Consider the following 20201-nt stretch of genomic DNA (forward strand, 5'->3'; position numbering starts at 1 on the left):
CATTATTAAAGTGAGCTGGAGTTGAGTCAGTATGTTGGCAGCAGCTACTCAATGACCATAATTTTCACTTGTTTGACCGCTTGCATGATGACGAGTTTTTCACACGACTGGCCTACCTGGTTGGTGTTTTTTCTCTCCTGAATGATCTGAATCTAGGAGTACAGGGACTCTCCGCAACTATATTCAATGTGCGGGACAAATTTGAGGCTATGATTAAGAAGTTGGAGATCTTCTCTGTCTGCATTAACAAGGACAACACACAGGTGTTTCCATCATTGTATGATTTTTGTGTGCAAGTGAACTCAAGCTTACTGACAATGTCAAATGTGATATAGCGAAGCACCTGAGTGAATTGGGTGCGCAATTACGCAGGTACTTTCCCAAAACGGATGACACAAACAACTGGATTCGTTATCACTTTCATGCCCTGCCTCCAGTCCACTATACCGATATCTGAACAAGAGAGCCTTATCGAAATTGCAACAAGCGGTTCTGTGGAAACTGAATTTAATCAGAAGCAATTACCAGAATTCTGGATTGCGCTGCACTCAGAGTATCCTGCCTTGGCAAATTGCACTGTTAAGACACTGATGACCTTTGCAACCATGTACCTATGTGAGAGTGGATTCTCGGCCCTCACTAGCATGAAAACTAAATACAGGCACAGACTGTGTGTGGAAAATTATTTAAGACCGAGACTCTCTCCAATACAACCCAACATTACAGAGTTATGTGCCTCCTTTCAAGCACACCCACATTAACCTGTGGTGAGTTATTCACCATTTTCAATTAACAAATAAGGCTTTATATGTAAGATGGTTAAATTTAGAGCAAAATTATTGATTATTATTATATTATTATTTGAGCCCTGGTCCTTTAAGAGCTTTTTGTCACTTCCCAAGAGCCGGGTTGTGACAAAAACTCACACTCATTCTTATGTTTAATAAATGTATTGTATGGTTTGTGTGCGGCAGGCTTACAATGATGGCAAAAAACAACATTTGAGAGTGTGCTGACCCTGGTGCCAGAGGGGGTACGCAGCTGGAGGTTGAATGTTTGGAGGGGTACGGGACTATAAAAAGTTTGGGAACCAATGCCCTAGAACACACCATTAGTGCCACTGGTAACTTCCACAAAGCTGTAAACGATCTGCGAGACAAGGCAAGAAGGGCCTTCTATGCCATCAAAAGGAACATAAAATTTAACATACCAATTAGGATCTGGCTAAAAAATACTTGAATCCGTTATAGAACCCATTGCACTTTGTGATTGTGAGGTCTGGGGTCTGCTAACCAACCAAGAATTCACAAAACAGAACAAACACCAAATTGAGACTGCATGCAGAATTCTGCTAAAATATCCTCAGTGTACAACGTAAAACACCAAATAATGCATGCAGAGCAGAATTAGGCCGATACCCGCTAATTATCAATATCCAGAAAAGAGACGTTAAATTCTACAACCACCTAAAAGGAAGCGATTCCCAAACCTTCCATAACAAAGCCATCACCTACAGAGAGATGAGTCCCCATATTAGAGACACCATTGTAAATACAACCCATATGTTTATTTATTTTCCCTTTTGTACTTGGTAGAGCATGGCACGTGTAACGCCAGGGTAGTGGGTTCAATTCCCGCGACCACGCATACGTAAAATGTATGCACGCATGACTGTAAGTCGCTTTGGATAAAAGCATCTGCTAAATGGCAAATATTATTATCTAATTTGTATTACATTATAATATAACATAGATGGAGATGTATCATATACAACTGATGAGACCCTTTAGCGCGTAGAATGCTTCAACTGTTTACTACTCATGCTACATGATATGGGAAGAGTCATTGCAAAATCTTTACATTTCATTTCAAAGCAACACCCTCTGATAGGCAACTCATTGTGCATTCTCTCTGTCTCTCTCTCTCTCTGAATATATATTAGATGTCCCATTCAACATTTATAAAGGCCAGTGGAAATATCAGTCCTGTTGTGATGTACGACATCCAACCTGACATGTCTCTCTCTCTCTCTCTCTCTCTCTCTCTCTCTCTCTCTCTCTCTCTCTCTCTCTCTCTCTCTCTCTCTCTCTCTCTCTCTCTCTCTCTCTCTCTCTCTCTCTCTCTCTCTCTCTCCTCTCTCATCGCTCTCTCTCTCTCTCATCGCGCTCTCTCTCTCTCTCTTTCTCTCGCTTTCTCTCTCTCTCAATTTCTCTCTCTCTCTCTCAATTCAATTTCAATTTAAGCGCTTTATTGGCATGGGAAACAAATACTAACATTGCCAAAGCAAGTGAAGTAGATAATAAACAAAAGTGAAATAAACAATAAACATTCTCTCTCTCTCTTTCTCTCTCACACAGACACACACACACACACATACACTGCTGCAGGTCACCACATTAATTATTCATACAGACATTCAGATGCTGTCTCTTTCCTCTCTCTCATCCCTCCTTCTTCTCAAGGTATTGAGGGTAATATCTGAATAGAGAGGTGCTTAAAAGCACACCCCCCCCCCCACGTGCTTCAATTCCAGACAAGAACCTAATCTCCACAAACAACTCTAACATATAAAAGGGTTGCAAAATTACGGTACCTTTCCTAAAATCCCCAGATTTTCCAGAAATTCCGGCTGGAATATTCCTGGAATCAGGAAAGAATAAGCAGGAGTTCGAGAATCCTCCAACCGGTGTTAGGGAATAGGTTAGGTAGTTTAGACAACACACTACAGCTCACTACAACTTCAACCCTCCAATCCCCCAGGGTGCAGCAGCAACCTTGTCCAGGTGCTGAGCCTGGTTGATAAGCACATCATGTACTGTCAATTAAAGGGTCTACACACTCTAAGGAGACAGTAGATTTTGCCACAAAAATGGCGGCTCCTTGTAATACGCTCCGGCATTCAATGTACTTTTGTGCTACCTGAACATTGAGACGCGCTGTATCATCCCTTGCAGAGCCATGGGGCCAGTGATCTGATCTATAGGCCATGCATCAAAGTAGCATTGATAACCAAACATAATCTCATCGACTGTTCAAACAATAAACCAAACAACATTGTAGCCTTATTAGAATAGCCTTGTTGAGAAGTAATAACTACTGCTACACAGTAAAAACAACTGGTAAAAGCCATGAGCCTTTTCTCCGTGGTGTGAAGACATTCTATTGTTATTTATAAATTGTATTATTTCACTTGGGGGAGGTGTGGGTAGATAAAAGGCTAGTTTGCTTGCTGTTTTTAGCCAGCTAGCTAGCAAGCTGCTAGCGGAGTAACCTACAGCCTACTGGCAGGCACACAATTAGGTAATGTAAATCAAACCTAAACTCTCATTACATGTAGGCCTATCTATTATTTAAATATGGGGTTGGTTTTCTTTCATATTAGCTCACAGTGGTGATGTTTTCAACGTGATTCTTCTTTGCCTACCTCAAATGGGTAGACAACAACAGAAACATCTCTGCTAACACCACCTTGTGAACATTGCTATTGTCACGTTCCTGACCTGTTTTCTGTTGTTTTGTATGTGTTTAGTCGGTCAGGGCGTGAGTTGGGGTGGGCATTCTATGTTATGTGTTTCTATGTTGGTTAATGGGTGACCTGATATGGTTCTCAATTAGAGGCAGGTGGTTTACGTTTCCTCTGATTGAGAACCATATTAAGGTAGGTTGTTTCACATTGTTTGTTGTGGGTGGTTGTCTTCCGTGTCTGTGTCTGTTTGCACCACACGGGACTGTTTCGTTTTGTTCGTTCGGTTTTTGTGTAGTCTATTTTCCTGTTTGTGCGTTCTTCGTGTTATGTAAGTTCGTTTGTTCAGGTCTGTTGACTCCGTTTATTATTTTGTAAATTCTCAAGTGTTTTTCGTATTTGTCTTTATTCTTTAATAAACATCGTTATGTCAAATTACCACGCTGCATATTGGTCATCTGATCCTTCTCGCCTCTCCTCGTCTGAGGAGGAGGAAGAAGACGACAGCCGTTACAGCTATTTGGGAGTCTGGAAGTGCATGGACTGGCGAGGTATCATGTTACCAAAAAGTACTGCAAGCTGTGAGGCTGCTGGTTCGTAAAGCCTTTCTTTTGATTTTGAATCTTTAGTTTAGGCATGCCTGTTTGTAGTTTTCCTTTTTGTATATATTTGTTTTCATCGCCATCTTGGACTGGCCGACCAAGAGGTAATGATAGAGCTGGCGCTGAACTTGGTAAGTTGCTATCTCCTGGGCACATGTGCATCTAACACGGTCCTCAAATGCTGATTTCTCACATAAATGCACACATTCATTTAGGTTACAGACCATTTAACTAGGCCTAGAACCCCTAGACAAAGTGAGTGCAACAATATCCGTGGGCTGGTAACACTGGAGTTTCTGGAAAACCTGGGAATTCTGGGAAAGATAAAATAATTCTGCAACCTTAAACATGTTAACATGCATTGTTGCACACAGACACTCCACACAGCTAAACACAGGGAGGGGGCCAACTATAGTACAGTAGGGTCTGAAATCCCATTCTCCTAAACCAGGGATGGGCAGTTTTGATGGGGGTGTGGGCCACAAAAAAATCGGAACTCATAATGAGGGGCCGCAGTGGCTCGCGGGTCTGGTACCCACATCCATACCCACACCTGCAGACAGAGCCAGCCCTAGCCTTTTGGATGCCCTAAGAGAAATCTGCGAGCAAAACATGTTAGCGACCCCCCTCTTGACAGTGGAGAGAAAAAATATATGTTTTAGAGTAAATTTCCTGCAATTCTACACATTTTGCCATTAGGTGGAGAGAAATGTTTTTATATGATACCTGAGCGAGAGTATCTAACAAGATTACTACAAGTTTAGATAGCTGGCCGCTAGACTAACTTACCAACCTACATTTGTTTTACCTGACATAGGCTAATTGAGTGACTGTCAGTGACTGACAACAAAATATATATTTTTAAATTGCACCTTGTGTATTCTACTGACTACACCGCTCGCGTCGCAAAATAAATGTAGAAATCTATATTATTCAATTATTGCACCCACACTGCCTGTGCGCGCCAACGAGCATCTGCGTTGCCAAGGGCTAAAATAGAAGTCAGTTCTATGTGACGCAGATCGCGCTGCAAGTCCTACCTCTCCCATCTCCTCATTGGTTTATAGAAGCAGGTACCCACGTGCCATCTTCTCATTGGTTATACCCACGTGGGTGACTGAAAGACGAATGAGGTCGGTGGCGGTAATGCACCTAATTTATGAAAGTTGCCAATCGCAATATAAAGTCAAGAGAAGAAAAAGCCTGGAAGGAGGAGCGATGACTAGAAACGATTCAGTTGACCGTTTTATGTGTGGATTAATTGGCGGAGTAGAGGACCTTGTGCATTTCAGGTAAAATAACAACTCACTGTTTATATCCCAGGACAAATTAGCTAGCAACAGCAAGCTAGCTAAATAGGACAAATTAGGTAGCAAGTGCAAGCTAGCAAGCTATATTGCCATAAATGTTTAATGATTTTCGACATGTTCCCAAATTAATATAATTGGTTCAGAATTTGTTTTGATATTTTAACCTGTGTGTCGTGATCGCGTTTGGTATAGGAGGACAAAATACATTTATAAACGATGGCGCACGCGCACAACCGGTTTGGGTTCCGTGTAACTCTAACTCTGACTGAGTTCCTATTTTTTTTGTTACATTATTTGAGAAATTGAGACACGAGCTAAATTAAAGAATACACACATTTACTGGCCTCTTTGTGTCCTCAACAAGCCTGCACACACACACCTCTGAAAAACAGAGAGAGAGGGAGAGAGAGAGAGAGACAGAGAGAGAGAGAGAGAGAGAGAGAGAGAGATAGAAGTGGGAGGAGGGTGTGGGTTGGGATGCCTCTGAAGAAATTAGCAATGATGATTTGAGCGTGTATAATTCTCCTTCCCTCTTCACTGTAACCCGCCCTTAATTACAGAAGCTTATTCCACTCAGATAGAGAGGGAGAGATAGAGAGAGAAGAGAGGGAGCGAGAGACAGAGGGAGAGAGGAGGGGGGAGACTGATATTACTGTCTTCTTTATAATGACATAATTAGTCATTAATTAGTCATAAGAGTGGAGGGTGTTTAATGAAGAGATGTATACAGGACTATAACAAGATGACTGTGCCTCTGGAGAGACAGAAAACACTAAAGCCTGGCTAAAGAGAAGAGGAGAGAAAAGAAAAGCGCAACACAGATTGAGTGGCTGTAGTGGCCCGAATACATTAGAAGCCTGAATTAAGTTTCCCTGACAGCCGACAATGCACTGCCGTCTATCTCAGTGGTGCCAAACCTTTTCCGGTTCCTGTACCACCAACTAAATTTTGCCCTGAAGTACCCCTCATTTGCATTTTACCAGTCTTGGATAGGTCAAGTACCCTCAGGGGTCCTAGTATCCCTGGTTGGGAACCACTGGTCTAACGCACACTAGACATACAGGGTGTGTGTGCCTGTGTGTGTGGACATGAGCTGCGCTAATGTGGGCTCATTCAGAGTGGTTAATAACACACTAATATGACACAGGCATCTAAAGGGACAGCAAGCCAGGGGTCCTTAGCTTCAACCCCTGACCTCTAGCCCTGCCAGGGACAGCCACATGAAACTGTCATGGCAGTCTGGTCATTTTCTGATCAGGGGACATCATTCAAACACACACAAACACACACACACACACACACACACACACACACACACACACACACACACACACACACACACACACACACACACACACACACACACACACACACACACACACACACACACACACACACACACACACACACCATATTCCACAAACACCCTTATCAGAGAAAGGCTGTCCCTTCAATCATCAACTGTGTGATGGTGGAATTATTGAGGAATTATGGCAATGTGAATAAACAGCCTGTGTAGATGATGTGGCAGGACCACTGTTACTTGTGACTGTGAACTTAGGCCTTAGTGACTGTATTTCCATTAGACATTCACTCTCTTTGTTGCACTCTCAATTTAGCTTTATTTCTGTGATTGAAATACTAAACATGTCCACCAGGTGTGTATATCTCCAAAGCCCCGGGCCTGTATTCACAAAGCAGCTCAGAGTAGGAGTGCTACTGTAGGATCAGGTCCCCTCTCTTATTCATTATGATTTAAAAGGCTAAACGTATCCTAGATCAACACTCCTACTCTGAGACGCTTTGTGAAAACCTGACCAGACCTGACCCCACCAGTATAAATCAATGATTATAACAGTGCATAACAGTTCATAACAAGCTTAAATAGTCTCTATGTCGCTCACCTTCCACTGATGGTGATCTCATTGACACCGTAGTAGCGGTGGCGTTGGGGCGCCCCTGTATTTTGCGTGTGGTACTGTCCACTCAGGTGGATCCTGACCCGGGTGGCCTGAACCATCTGCTGCAGGGCAGGGGTGTTATAGAAGTTGTTGTAGCCTGGACGCAGGTTGGGCTCTGGAGTCAACATACTGAAGGTGATGTTACCTTGGGAGTATGGGACATCACTGAAACATAGAGGACAAAGTCAACAACAGTGTGTGTGTGTGTGTGTGTGTGTGTGTGTGTGTGTGTTGAGAGATTAGTGCCTTTTTAAGGTCGGTTCGGTTTCGGTTAGATTATTAAAAACTAATCACGTTTTCGATTTTGGTTCTGATTATGTGAGTTGAATGCTATAACAACACAGAATAAAACAATTTCTAAAAGTCCCATAATGGTAGTGACTGCCCATTACTGATTAACCATCATTTATTCACATTACTTGACTTTAATAAAATAGGTCAATTGTTGTGTATATTACATTTGTTTTATCTGATGACTTTATTATTTCATTCCAAGTCATCATCTCATCTCTATAGAGTTAGGCTGTCTCAGAATCATGCACTCTTCTACCTCTTCTGTAGCAGGCATGAACGTAACAGACTGGACAAGTAGAGGCGCTCTTCAGGCTGGATCTGATTTATCTCTAGAGAAACGGTGCAATGTGCACATTGAGCTCACAAAAAAATAAATAATAATTTAACCGACTTAGTTGTCAAATTGTTGTTTTCAGCTAACCACTCCCTTCTGTCACCTAGCGTACCCAGTCTCTCTTCTCTTCTGTCACCTAGCGTACCCAGTCTCTCTTCTCTTCTGTCACCTAGCGTACCCAGTCTCTCTTCTCTTCTGTCACCTAGCTTACCCAGTCTCTCATCTCTTCTGTCACCTAGCTTACCCAGTCTCTCATCTCTTCTGTCACCTAGCTTACCCAGTCTCTCTTCCCTTCTGTCACCTAGCTTACCCAGTCTCTCTCCCCTTCTGTCACCTAGCTTACCCAGTCTCTCTTCCCTTCTGTCACCTAGCTTACCCAGTCTCTCTTCTCTTCTGTCACCTAGCTTACCCAGTCTCTCTCCCCTTCTGTCACCTAGCTTACCCAGTCTCTCTTCTCTTCTGTCACCTAGCTTACCCAGTCTCATCTCTTCTGTCACCTAGCGTACCCAGTCTCTCTTCCCTTCTGTCACCTAGCGTACCCAGTCTCTCTTCCCTTCTGTCACCTAGCTTACCCAGTCTCTCATCTCTTCTGTCACCTAGCTTACCCAGTCTCTCTTCCCTTCTGTCACCTAGCTTACCCAGTCTCTCTCCCCTTCTGTCACCTAGCTTACCCAGTCTCTCTTCCCTTCTGTCACCTAGCTTACCCAGTCTCTCTTCTCTTCTGTCACCTAGCTTACCCAGTCTCTCTCCCCTTCTGTCACCTAGCTTACCCAGTCTCTCTTCTCTTCTGTCACCTAGCTTACCCAGTCTCATCTCTTCTGTCACCTAGCGTACCCAGCCTCTCTTCCCTTCTGTCACCTAGCGTACCCAGTCTCTCTTCCCTTCTGTCACCTAGCTTACCCAGTCTCTCTTCCCTTCTGTCACCTAGCTTACCCAGTCTCTCATCTCTTCTGTCACCTAGCTTACCCAGTCTCTCATCTCTTCTGTCACCTAGCTTACCCAGTCTCTCTTCCCTTCTGTCACCTAGCTTACCCAGTCTCTCTCCCCTTCTGTCACCTAGATTAACCAGTCTCTCTCCTCTTCTGTCACCTAGCTTACCCAGTCTCTCTTCCCTTCTGTCACCTAGCTTACCCAGTCTCTCATCTCTTCTGTCACCTAGCGTACCCAGTCTCTCTTCTCTTCTGTCACCTAGCGTACCCAGTCTCTCTTCCCTTCTGTCACCTAGCTTACCCAGTCACTCTTCCCTTCTGTCACCTAGCTTACCCAGTCTCTCTTCCCTTCTGTCACCTAGCTTACCCAGTCTCTCTCCCCTTCTGTCACCTAGATTAACCAGTCTCTCTCCTCTTCTGTCACCTAGCTTACCCAGTCTCTCTTCCCTTCTGTCACCTAGCTTACCCAGTCTCTCATCTCTTCTGTCACCTAGCGTACCCAGTCTCTCTTCTCTTCTGTCACCTAGCGTACCCAGTCTCTCTTCCCTTCTGTCACCTAGCTTACCCAGTCTCTCTCCCCTTCTGTCACCTAGCTTACCCAGTCTCTCTTCCCTTCTGTCACCTAGCTTACCCAGTCTCTCTTCCCTTCTGTCACCTAGCTTACCCAGTCTCTCTTCTCTTCTGTCACCTAGCTTACCCAGTCTCTCTCCCCTTCTGTCACCTAGCTTACCCAGTCTCTCTTCTCTTCTGTCACCTAGCTTACCCAGTCTCTCATCTCTTCTGTCACCTAGCGTACCCAGTCTCTCTTCCCTTCTGTCACCTAGTGTACCCAGTCTCTCTTCCCTTCTGTCACCTAGCGTACCCAGTCTCTCATCTCTTCTGTCACCTAGCGTACCCAGTCTCTCATCTCTTCTGTCACCTAGCTTACCCAGTCTCTCTTCTCTTCTGTCACCTAGCTTACCCAGTCTCTCTTCCCTTCTGTCACCTAGCGTACACAGTCTCTCTTCTCTTCTGTCACCTAGCTTACCCAGTCTCTCATCTCTTCTGTCACCTAGCTTACCCAGTCTCTCATCTCTTCTGTCACCTAGCTTACCCAGTCTCTCTTCTCTTCTGTCACCTAGCGTACCCAGTCTCTCTTCTCTTCTGTCACCTAGCGTACCCAGTCTCTCATCTCTTCTGTCACCTAGCTTACCCAGTCTCTCTTCTCTTCTGTCACCTAGCTTACCCAGTCTCTCTTCTCTTCTGTCACCTAGCTTACCCAGTCTCTCTTCCCTTCTGTCACCTAGCGCTCCCAGTGTCTCTCCCCTTCTGTCACCTAGCTTACCCCGTCTCTCATCTCTTCTGTTACCTAGCGCTCCCAGTCTCTCTTCCCGTCTGTCACCTAGGTGCACCTGTCCCCCTGTTTTAGAGTTTTGGTGTTTAAATATTGAGCCACTTGGTGCTAAGTATCTGCTCTTAACACAATCACCTGAAGACCCCCTCTAGACACACACACACTCGCACACACACACAAAAAGTGTGATGCAGAGACCAAAGGCTTTCAAAGCCCTCAAAGCTATCACTGAAAAACCCTCAGTAATCGAGCGCTGATAAACCCTCAGTAACGGATATCTCTGATAAACCCTCAGTAATGACTATCTCTGATAAACCCTCCGTAATGACTATCTCTGATAAACCCTCAGTAATCGATCTCTGTTAAACCCTCAGTAATCGATCTCTGTTAAACCCTCGGTAACGGATATCTCTGATAAACCCTCGGTAATGACTATCTCTGATAAACCCTCAGTAATGACTATCTCTGATGAACCCTCAGTAACGGCTATCTCTTATAAACCCTCAGTAATGGCTATCTCTGATAAGCCCTCAGTAATAGCTATCTCTGATAAACCCTCAGTAATGACTATCTCTGATAAACCCTCAATAATGACTATCTTTGATAAACCCTCAGTAATGACTATCTCTGATAAACCCTCAGTAATGGCTATCTCTGATAAACCCTCAGTAATGACTCCTTACCTGGGGAACTGTAGACAATTGACAGAATCTGGTCTGAGCAGGGGTCCATTGTTCTGCAGACCAAACAGGCTGCAGTCTCTGGCCATGTACTGCCAGTCTAGCCATTCTGTTTCTACACTGCTACTGTTACTGCTGCTGCTGCTGTTACTGCATCTCCTCTGGATGTGGAGGGCCTCTGGCTGGGGACTGACCAACTGCAGGATCACATAGAACACCTACAAACAGACACGACACACAGTCATTAATGACACACGTCCACACTGTCGTTCTGAGGCTGAATAAGAACAACATTATAGGGTTCTTGCTGGTCTTGTTAGTTGCAGGGAGAGTCATAGACCAGGAAATAAACTATGGAAGATCTGAAAATAGAATAATAGTTGGGCCAACTTTAGACCCGGACGCCATGTTGCTACCTGTGAATATCCATTGACTTATTCATTATAGATGAACAATGTTTCAATGTTATGACTCAGAACATCAGTTATGAGACGAAAGGTTATTCTAGTGAATTCAATCATTTAAGAAAGGTAGGTAGCTAGCCAGCGTACAACATGGCTAATAATTTTTTTAAACAAATTCTTGTTCTCATTTCCTGTCGCAAGGCATTCTGGTACTTCACTAGCACCTTAGAGGCTGCTGCCCTATATACATAGACTTGACATTACTGGCCACTTTAATAATGGAACACTAGTCACTTTAATAATGTTTACATATTTTGCATTACTCATCTCATATGTATATACTGTATTCTATTCTATTCTATTGTATTTTAGTCTATATATTCTTAATTCCATTCCTTACTTTAGATTTGTGTGTATTGATTGCATTGTGTGTATTGTTGTGAAATTGTTAGATATTACTTGTTAGATATTACTGCACAGTTGGAGCTAGAAACACAAGGATATCGCTACACCCGCAATAACATCTGCTAAATGTGTATGTGACCAATAACATTTGAATTGATTACTTTTGAATAGTTCTCAATCACACGAACTGCAATGAAATACAATTAGCCTTGTATTTGATATCTGTAGATAATCTCAATAAAAAAAGCCCCACCATCAAGCAGCTTAGGGAAGAGATCCTCCGGCTGTTAGCTCGGCTGTGAGAAAAGGATAACCTGCTTTCTAAGTGCACCAACCTTGCTGTAACCCAGGCAAACCCAATCTCAGTTTCAAATGCCTCCTATAGCAAAGCTGTCAATGAGTCGGGCGACGTTGATCTGTCCCAATCCAACGGACAGATGTTCAGCTCAACTCCGCGGCCCATGGGAGATTGGACACTCGCAACGGCGTAGGAGATTGGGGAGGCAGTTTGGCCACCCTTCATCTATCCGAGAAGATTCGATCCAGCTATCAAACAGGTTTACCCCGATTGAGCCCTTGGAGTCAGCACGGATCCTGGGTGTATACCAACAGCCAGCGACCGCCCAGTGGCACCCTCCCCCATCGGATTCCATCACGAACACCATCATTGTGGGCAGCTTGATGGTGAGAGATTTGGCCTGCCTACGATCTGTGGACCTACCAAGGTCCACTGTCACCCAGGAGTCCGTGTCCATGACATCAACTCCCTCCTGCCCACGGTTCTGGTCAACTACTCCAATATTGACACCATCATCACTCAAGTAAGTTTTAACGTCCTTCGTTTTAGGCAATCTGAGGAACTGACGGAGGACTACAAAAAAAATGTAACACCCACGCTAGCACGGGGAAGAAAATAATGATCTCTGGCCCTCTCCCGTGCTACCAAAGGGGTTCGGAACGTTTCAGCCGACTCTTTTCCCTGAACGAGTACCTGGAGAAACTTTGCAACAACAGGAATGTCTCTTTTTGTGACAACTTTGATTTGCTGTGGGAGCAACCAGCACTTTTTAAATGAGACGGATTCACCCCAACAGCAGGGATTCCAGGATTAGTTCCAGCAACATCGCAAACTGTTTTAGAGACTGACGGACAGTGTCTGGTAGTGCTCCAGTCCTCCCTGTCAGAATAAGCAACAGAGGACTTGGAAACCATATCAACTCCTGTAGAAATGGCACTTTGGTTATTGTGAGTAACCTAATTTATGTTCCTTTAACTCCGCCTTCTAGTGAGTTTATACAAACGTTTAACTCCACCCATTCTGAAAGATTGGAGACTGTCAGAAAATGTGGATGTAACGTTAATAATTTGGTTGTTATTCCATTGGTTACCTCGAGGCAGATGCCCCAGGGGCAGAGTGGCCCACACTCATTGAATATGTTGCTTTTAAATGTTAGAGCAATCACAAGTAAAACCTTTCTCGTGAATGACCTCATTACTGACTGCAAAGTTGATTGCATGTTTCTCACTGAAACATGGCTGTAATCAGACTGTGGCGCTGCTCTTATTGAGGCCCCTCCCCCCCGGAATACAGCTTTTCATACCCTATCAGAAAAGGGAAAAAGGGTGGAGGGACAGCCTCTCTCTTTACAAATGCTCTCAGCTGTAAGGACATTTTGTTTGGCGACTTTGGGTCTTTTGAGCATCATGCTGTACTGTTTAAATGTCAGCCACCAGCGCTGGCCATAACTCTGTATAGGCCACTAAAGCACTGCCCCACTTTTTTTTACTGATTTACCTGAACTATTGTCTATTGTGGTTGAGAACTATGATTAAGTCATTGTATTGGGCGATTGTAATACTCATGTTGACAAAGAGACTGACTCCAAGGCCATTGAATTTATTAATATTTTGAGCTCTGTGTATTTATATGTACACTACCGTTCAAAAGTTTGGGGTCACTTAGAAATGTCCTTGTTTTTGAAAGAAAATTTAAAAAATTGTCCATTAAAATAACATCAAATTGATCAGAAATACAGCGTTACATTGTTAATGTTGTAAATGACTAGTGTAGCTGAAACGGCTGTTTTTTTATGAAATATCTACATAAGTGTTAAGAGGGCCATTATCAGCAACCATCACTCCTGTGTTCCAATGGCACGATGTCTTAGCTAATCCAAGTTTATCATTTTAAAAGGCTAATTGATCATTAGAAAACCCTTTTGCAATTATGTTAGCACAGCTGACAACTGTTGTCCTGATTAAAGAAGCAATAAAACTGGCCTTCTTTTGACTAGTTGAGTATCTGGAGCATCAGCATTTGTGGGATTGATTACAGGCTCAAAATGGCCAGAAACAACAAACTTTCTTCTGAAACTCGTCAGTCTATTCTTGTTCTGAGAAATGAAGGCTATTCCATGCGAGAAATTGCCAAGAAACTGTAGATCTCGTACAACGCTGTGTACTACTCCCTTCACAGAACAGCGCAAACTGGCTCTAACCAGAATAGAAAGAGAAGTGAGAGGCCCCGGTGCACAAATAATAATAATAAGAAAATTGAATTAAATATTTGGAGCTCTATGGACCTCATTCAACATGTTACTGGGCCCACCCATAACCATGGCCATACTCTGGACCTGGTTATTACCAAGGGGCTTTCTATAGACATATCCTCTATTGTTGCTTTATCTGATCTCCACTCTGTATTTTTTACTACCTTGTTGCCCATAGCTCAGGGTAGAACTGAAAGCATTATTAAGAAACGCTATCTTACCTCTGAAGTTGCTACAGATTGTATTGAGTGTCGGAACAATACTCCACCACCTATTCTGTCTTCCTCTTGTGATGATGTAGTTGATAACTTTAATAGCAAATTAAGGGCAACCATTGATGCCATAGCTCCAGTAAAGTTGAAATAGGCCACATCCAAACAGAGAACCCCGTGGATGAGTTAGGAAACTAATCAATTAAAGATAAATTGCAGAAAGGCAGAGCAGAAGCGGAGAAAGTCAAAGTTGCAGGTCCATTATGATATTCTGAGAGAGCAACTTGGCATATATAACAAGGCAATTAGAAATGCCAGACGGGCTCATTTTTCTATCTTGATCACTATTAATCAGAACAGAAATTCCAGAGTGCTCTTCTCGACCTGATAAATCCTACCCCTGCAAACCTATGTGAACTTTCCTCCACATATAAATGTGATGACTTTGCGGCATATTTCAGAGATAAGATTAGACCAACATTAGGCTGGGTATCAGTCAAGCAAGACCTGATGAGATGTTTGATGATACAGTGGGGCAAAAAAATATTTAGTCAGCCACCAATTGTGCAAGTTCTCCCACTTAAAAAGATGAGAGAGGCCTGTAATTTTCATCATAGGTACACTTCAACTATGACAGACAAAATGAGAAAACAAAATCCATAAAATCACATTGTAGGATTTTTTATTAATTTATTTGCAAATTATGGTGGAAAATAAGTATTTGGTCAATAACAAAAGTTTATCTCAATACTTTGTTATATACCCTTTGTTGGCAATGACAGAGGTCAAACGTTTTCTGTAAGTCTTCACAAGGTTTTCACACACTGTTGCTGGTATTTTGGCCCATTCCTCCATGCAGATCTCCTCTAGAGCAGTGATGTTTTGGGGCTGTTGCTGGGCAACACGGACTTTCAACTCCCTCCAAAGATTTTCTATGGGGTTGAGATCTGGAGACTGGCTAGGCCACTCCAGGACCTTGAAATGCTTCTTACGAAGCCACTCCTTCGTTGCCCGGGCGGTGTGTTTGGGATCATTGTCATGCTGAAAGACCCAGCCACGTTTCATCTTCAATGCCCTTGCTGATGGAAGGAGGTTTTCACTCAAAATCTCACGATACATGGCCCCATTCATTCTTTCCTTTACACGGATCAGTCGTCCTGGTCCCTTTGCAGAAAAACAGCCCCAAAGCATGATGTTTCCACCCCCATGCTTCACAGTAGGTATGGTGTTCTTTGGATGCAACTCAGCATTCTTTGTCCTCCAAAAACGACGAGTTGAGTTTTTACCAAAAAGTTATATTTTGTTTTCATCTGACCATATGACATTCTCCCAATCTTCTTCTGGATCATCCAAATGCTCTCTAGCAAACTTCAGACGGGCCTGGACATGTACTGGCTTAAGCAGGGGGACACGTCTGGCACTGCAGGATTTGAGTCCCTGGCGGCGTAGTGTGTTACTGATGGTAGGCTTTGTTACTTTGGTCCCAGCTCTCTTCAGGTCATTCACTAGGTCCCCGTGTGGTTCTGGGATTTTTGCTCACCGTTCTTGTGATCATTTTGACCCCACGGGGTGAGATCTTGCGTGGAGCCCCAGATCGAGGGAGATTATCAGTGGTCTTGTATGTCTTCCATTTCCTAATAATTGCTCCCACAGTTGATTTCTTCAAACCAAGCTGCTTACCTATTGCAGATTCTTCCCAGCCTGGTGCAGGTCTACAATTTTGTTTCTGGTGTCCTTTGACAGCTCTTTGGTCTTGGCCATAGTGGAGTTTGGAGTGTGACTGTTTGAGGTTGTGGACAGGTGTCTTTTATACTGATAACAAGTTCAAACAGGTGCCATTAATACAGGTAACAAGTGGAGGACAGAGGAGACTCTTAAAGAAGAAGTTACAGGTCTGTGAGAGCCAGAAATCTTGCTTGTTTGTAGGTGACCAAATACTTATTTTCCACCATAATTTGCAAATAAATTCATTAAAAATCCTACAATGTGATTTTCTGGATTTTCTTTTCTCATTTTGTCTGTCATAGTTGAAGTGTACCTATGATGAAAATTACAGGCCTCTCTCATCTTTTTAAGTGGGAGAACTTGCACAATTGGTGGCTGACTAAATACTTTTTTGCCCCACTGTATGTGCCCTAGCCTACCACGCAAAGGCCCTATGGATTTATGTTCCCTGGTTGACACAGACATGCTCAGGAAAGTGATATCACGACTTAAGCCTTCTACCTGCCTTCTCGATCCTATACCTACCACATTCTTCAAAACAGTTTTTATTTGCATATCTGAAGAAATGCAAGCTATTGTTAATCACTCCCTGTTCACAGGAATTCTCCCCACTGCACTAAAAACTGCTATGGTGAAACCCCTTCTGAAGAAAAGTCATCTAGATTCTTCAGCTCTTAGCAATTTTTGACCAATTTCCAACCTTCCATTCTTAAGCAAATTTCTGGAGAAATTGGTTTTCAAACGTAATGATTTTTTAAGTGTCAACTGTATTTTGGAAAAATTCCAAACTGGTTTTCGTGCCAAGAACAGAGACAGCCTTAAATGATCTTAGAGCCAACACAGATGCCAAACAGTTCTCTGTCCTTGTACTCTTGGATTTAAGTACTGCATTCAACACTGTTGACCATGATGTCCTTCTGGACAGACTGGAGAGGTGGGTTGGCCTCTCCGGTCCAGTTATAAATTGGTTTCGGACTTATTAAACCGGTCAAGAGTTTTGTGTCACCCTTGGTGAACATAACTCAAAGACTATACATATCACATGTGGCATTCAACAAGGTTTGATTTTGGGTCCGGTACTGTTCAGTTTATATATGTTACCCATTGGCAGCATTATCAGAAAGAATAGCATTGATTTGCACTGCTACGCAGACGATAAACACCTTTACATTTCTGTGTCGCCAGAGGATTTTAGATCCACGGATAAATGATTAGACTATACTAGTGATTTAAATACTTGGACACCTCACATGGACACCTCACAACTTCCTCCAGCTAAATCAAGACAAGGCCGAGGTACTTATTGTTGGAGCCAAAGCACAGAGAAAGAATATAGCCACACATTTTAATTCCCAGGCAATAAAGATAAAACTCCAGGTAAAAAATCTAGGTGTTTTTTTAGATTCTGAACAATTTTTTTTATCACACATTAGGAATGTGACCAAAATAGCTTTTCACCACCTTGCCAAGGTGGGGCCATTTCTCTCTCAGGCTGATAGAGAGACTCCTCCATGCTTTTATTACAAGCAGGTAACCTAGTGGTTAAGAGCATTGGCCCAGTAACCGAAAGGTTCTTGTTTCAAAGCTGACTAGGTGAAAAGTCTGCTGATGTGCCCTTGAGCAGGTCACTTAACCCTAGTCACTCTGGATAAGAGTGTCTGCTAAATGACTAAAATGTCAAATGCAATGTTGACTACTGTAATACTCTCCTGTCTGATCTAACCAAGAAAGCCAGAATGCAGGAAGCCAGAATGCTGCAGCACAGGTACTGACCAAGACCAGACGGAGAGCACACATTACACTGGTTTAACGTCTCTGCACTGGCTGCCTGTGACTTTTAGAATGAATTTAATACCCCAACCAGAAGCCATGGATTACAGGCAACATTCGCACTGAGCTAAAGGGTAGAGCTGCCGCTTCCAAGGAGCGGGACTCTAACCCGGAAGCTTATAAGAAATCTCGCTATGCCCTCCGACGAACCACCAAACAGGCAAAGCTTGCAAACTATTGGCAGGGTTTGCAAACTGTTACAGACTACAAAGGGAAGCACAGCTGCGAGCTGCCCAGTGACACGAGCCTACCAGACGAGCTAAATAACTTCTATGCTCGCTTCGAGGCAAGCAACACTGAGGCATGCATGAGAGCATCAGCTGTTCCGGATGACTGTGTGATTACACTCTTCTCAGCCGATTTGAGCAAGACCTTTAAACAGGTCAACAATACACAAGGCTGCAGGTCCAGACGGATTACCAGGACGTGTAATCTGAGCATGCGCTGACCAACTGGCAAGTGTCTCCACTGACATTTTCAACCTCTCCCTGTCTGAGTCTGTAATACCAACATGTTTCAAGCAGACCACCATAGTCCCTGTGCCCAAGAACACTAAGGTAACCTGCCTAAATGACTACCAACCCGTAGCACTCACGTATGTAGCCATGAAATGCTTTGAAAGGCTGGTCATGGCTCACATCAACACCATCATCCCAGAAACCCTATACCCATTCCAATTTGCATACAGCACCAACAGATCCACAGGTGACGCAATCTCTATTGTACTCCATACTGCCCTTTCCCACCTGGACAAAAGGAACACCTATGTGAGAATGCTATTCATTGACTACAGCTCAGCGTTCAACACCATAGCTCCCTTAAAGCTCATCACTAAGCTAAGGACCCTGGCACTAAACAGCTCCCTCTGCAACTGTATCCTAGACAGCCTGATGGGCCGCCCACAGGTGGTGAGGGTAGGTAACAACACATCCGCCACACTGATCCTCACAACGGGGGCCCCTCAGGGGTGCGTGCTCAGTCCCCTCCTGTACTCCCTGTTCACTCATGACTGCATGGCCAGGCACGACTCCAACACCATCATCAAGTTTGCGATGACAACAGTGGTAGGCCTGATCACCGACAACGATGAGACAGCCTATAGGCATGAGGTCAGAGACCTGACCATGTGGTGCCATGACAACAACCTCTCCCTTAATGTGATCAAGACAAAGGAGATGGTTGTGGACTACAGGAAAAAGAGGACCGAGCACGCCCCCATTCTCATCGACGGGGCTGTAGTGGAGCAGGTTGAGAGCTTCAACTTCCTTGGCTTCCACATCAACAACAAACTAACATGGTCCAAGCACACCAAGACAGTCGTGAAGATGGTACGACAAAACCTATGGTACGAAAAAAAACTATTCCCCCTCAGGAGACTGAAAAGATTTGGCATGGGTCCTCAGATCCTCAAAAGATTTTACAGCTGCACCATCGAGAGCATCCTGACGTGTTGCATCACTGCCTGGTATGGCAACTGCTTTGCCTCCACAGCAAGGCACTACAGAGGGTGGTGTGTACGGCCCAGTACATCACTGGGGCCAAGCTTCCTGCCATTCAGGACCTCTATACCAGGCGGTGTCAGAGGAAGGCCCTAAAAATCATCAAAGACTCATTCACCCTAGTCATAGACTCTCTGCTACCGCACGGCAAGCGGTACCGGAGTGCCAAGTCTAGGTCCAAGAGGCTTCTAAACAGCTTCTACCCCCAAGCCATAAAACTCCTGAACTGCTAATCCAATGGCTACCCAGACAAATTTGTGTGTCTGTGTGTGTGTGTACGGTGCATGGCTGTCAGTGTGTGTGCCAGTCAGTCACACAGGGAGAGAATAAACAGCCCTGGGATGACTACTATCCCCACAGCAACAGTCTGGACTGGGACACTGACACACACATCATGGAGTCTACTGAGCTGCACTGCTGCAATGCTTTATTCTCACACACACAGACGCCAGCGCACACACAGATGCATGCTTACTCACGCACGTGCACACACATGCACACACACAGATGCAAGCGCACACACACTCTTCAGAGAGGAAAGTGCAGTGTTTTATCTTGGGACTTGAGCTAGAAGCCGTGTCAGAACAGCCACAAATCCAACACACACACACACACACACCCACACACACACACACACACACACACACACACACACACACACACACACACAC

The 20201-nt window shown here is 44.0% G+C and overlaps 1 protein-coding gene across 1 annotated transcript in view; it reads right to left on the bottom strand.

The window, feature by feature from the left end:
• Positions 1–20201, bottom strand: part of ush2a (Usher syndrome 2A (autosomal recessive, mild)) — a 462322-nt gene that overhangs the window by 386206 nt on the left and 55915 nt on the right. The window contains exons 8-9 of the mRNA XM_071365050.1: positions 10910–11124; positions 7280–7501 (exon numbers count right to left, since the gene is read on the bottom strand). Coding sequence (XP_071221151.1) covers positions 7280–7501; positions 10910–11124 — 437 coding nt within the window. The remainder of the gene's footprint in view (positions 1–7279; positions 7502–10909; positions 11125–20201) is intronic.

The sequence above is a fragment of the Salvelinus alpinus genome, chromosome 25 (genome assembly GCF_045679555.1).
Source record: "Salvelinus alpinus chromosome 25, SLU_Salpinus.1, whole genome shotgun sequence".
Lineage (NCBI taxonomy): Eukaryota > Metazoa > Chordata > Actinopteri > Salmoniformes > Salmonidae > Salvelinus > Salvelinus alpinus.